This window comes from Corvus brachyrhynchos, unplaced genomic scaffold, assembly GCF_000691975.1.
Source record: "Corvus brachyrhynchos isolate BGI_N302 unplaced genomic scaffold, ASM69197v1 scaffold496, whole genome shotgun sequence".
In the NCBI taxonomy this organism is placed as follows: domain Eukaryota; kingdom Metazoa; phylum Chordata; class Aves; order Passeriformes; family Corvidae; genus Corvus; species Corvus brachyrhynchos.
In genome coordinates, this window is record NW_008238650.1 from 1 (window position 1) to 1903 (window position 1903).

The following is a 1903-nucleotide window of genomic DNA, read 5'->3' on the forward strand; positions in this document are numbered from 1 at the left end:
CCTCGTGGGTTGGGCTGGCCCCCGCAGCGCCCCCTGCTGGCCGCGCGTGAACCCTGCAGCGCCCCCTGCTGGCCGTGGTAACTATTGCCCCAAATATGCAAAAACAGCATTTCAGAGGTTGGAAGCTTCTGTTCTTGTCTTGGGGTTTTTTCTGTTCTGTTCTATTTATTTTCTAGCAAAGAGTTTCTATTCCTTTTCCTACATATTTTCCTGAAAGCCCCATAAATTTCAAAGTTATAATAATTTGGAGGGAGGAGTCTTCTTTCTATTGCAGGAAGGTTCTCCCCTTCCTTGGCAGACATTTGCCTTTTAAACCAAGACGTTCTTTTTCTCTGGGTGGCACATGGGAGAAATATCTGCCAGATATTCTCAAGAGGTCAAAAATACACAAACACAGAAAAACAACGAACTTTGGCAAAAAAATTTAGTACACCATAAAACATTGACCATAGCATTAACTTAGACCATTTAACCTAGAAAGCTTTAAACCGTTTTGATGTTGCATCACCCAAAATGTTCCGTAAACAGAGGATTAGAAGACAATAGAAAGAAAAGATGTAGAAAAACACACATAGAGCTACCAGTTCCTGGATTTCAGTGGATTCCAAGAGAACTCAGGGTCACAACACGGGTGTTCCAAAATGTCTCAAGACATCAATCATTTCCTGCCTCTGACACCCCACCCTGTGCCATGGACTGATCCCGACTGCCCTGGGAAAGGGGGAGACTCTGGAACATCCCCAGGGCCTTGGTGACATCATGGTGTGGAGGAGCACAGCAGAGGAGTGTTTGGGAAAGGGGCCAAGAGAATCCAGAGCCTCCTGAAGGCCACTTTGGCCATCAAAGCAAGGAAGGTCCAGGGCCCTGCCAGGTTCCTGCTGGTGGAGGAAATGTGCCGGGGGAAGCGTTTGGGGTTTGTTCCTTGTCGGGGGCTTTCCGTGGACATCATTCCTTTTGTGACCCTTTGGATTCAGAATCTTGTTGCTGTTGCTGTTGGTTTCCTTCTCTCAGTGCAGTTTGCAGGAAATTGTTCTTCTCTCAGCCCTTTGGGATCTTTGCCTTTTGTGCCTCCACTGGGAGGGGAGGGGCAGTTTTTAGGGGCAGCACACACACGTGGGCACCCATGGTTGGGGGCCTCAGTGCCCCCCAGTTCCCCCCCAGTGTCACAGCATGATCTCTTAAATATCACTGGGCTCCCACGGTCGCCCGTGGAGTCCCAGCAGCTCCGTGTAGGTCACCTGGGGTTCCTGGGGGACAGTGATGCAGGGGGGCCCTGCAAGAGACGCCGGTGGGGGGGAGCAAAGTGGGGGTGACACCGGTGGGGGACATGGCACTGTCCCCCTCCCACTGCTGTACTCACGCCCCGCCTAGTTGGTGCTCACGACGAGGGTGTACAGAACCTCCCCATCCTCTGGGGGAGCCAGGGGCTCCTTGGTTGCCCTGTGGGTATAAAGACGATGTGTGGGAGGGGATGGAGAGTTGTGGGGTGGTGGTAAGGGGGGGATTGTGGCTGGAGCCCCCCACTCACCTTTTCTGGTGCTTCCTGGTGGCTGCAAAGGAAAGAGCAGAGGTGATTGTGGGGTCCCTGTGTCCCTGACCCCACACAGGAATCCTGAACCCCTACAGGACTCTCAGGTCTGCTCAGCACCCCCGAGCATCCCTGGAGCCCCCCCAGAATTCATGAACCTCCCCCGTGCCCCCGACCAGCTCAGCCTCAAGAACCCAAAGCCCAGGAGGAAGAGGGACCCCCTCAAAATCTCCCAGGACCCCTGAAAGAACCCCCAGCATCCCTGTAAGACCCTCCAGCACTGCCCCAAACCCCACAGGACCCCCAGCAGGTTCACAATTGTGGGAGGCTGTGAGTGCTGCCCTACTGCTCCCCAGCTCTCGGGGGGTCATACCT

The 1903-nt window shown here is 53.9% G+C and overlaps 1 protein-coding gene and 1 long non-coding RNA gene across 2 annotated transcripts in view; both read right to left on the minus strand.

The window, feature by feature from the left end:
* Nucleotides 1-422: 422 nt before the first annotated feature.
* On the minus strand, nucleotides 423-1609 carry LOC108447495. The gene is made up of 3 exons (XR_001863096.1): nucleotides 1529-1609; nucleotides 1361-1440; nucleotides 423-1273 (listed from the first exon to the last, which is right to left on the minus strand). It is a non-coding gene; the product is annotated as an uncharacterized LOC108447495 (long non-coding RNA).
* Nucleotides 1610-1870: 261 nt separating this feature from the next.
* Nucleotides 1871-1903, minus strand: part of LOC103617963 (Fc receptor-like A) — a 3296-nt gene continuing 3263 nt past the window's right edge. Inside the window, exon 3 of the mRNA XM_017737661.1 lies at nucleotides 1871-1901. Coding sequence (XP_017593150.1) covers nucleotides 1871-1901 — 31 coding nt within the window. The remainder of the gene's footprint in view (nucleotides 1902-1903) is intronic.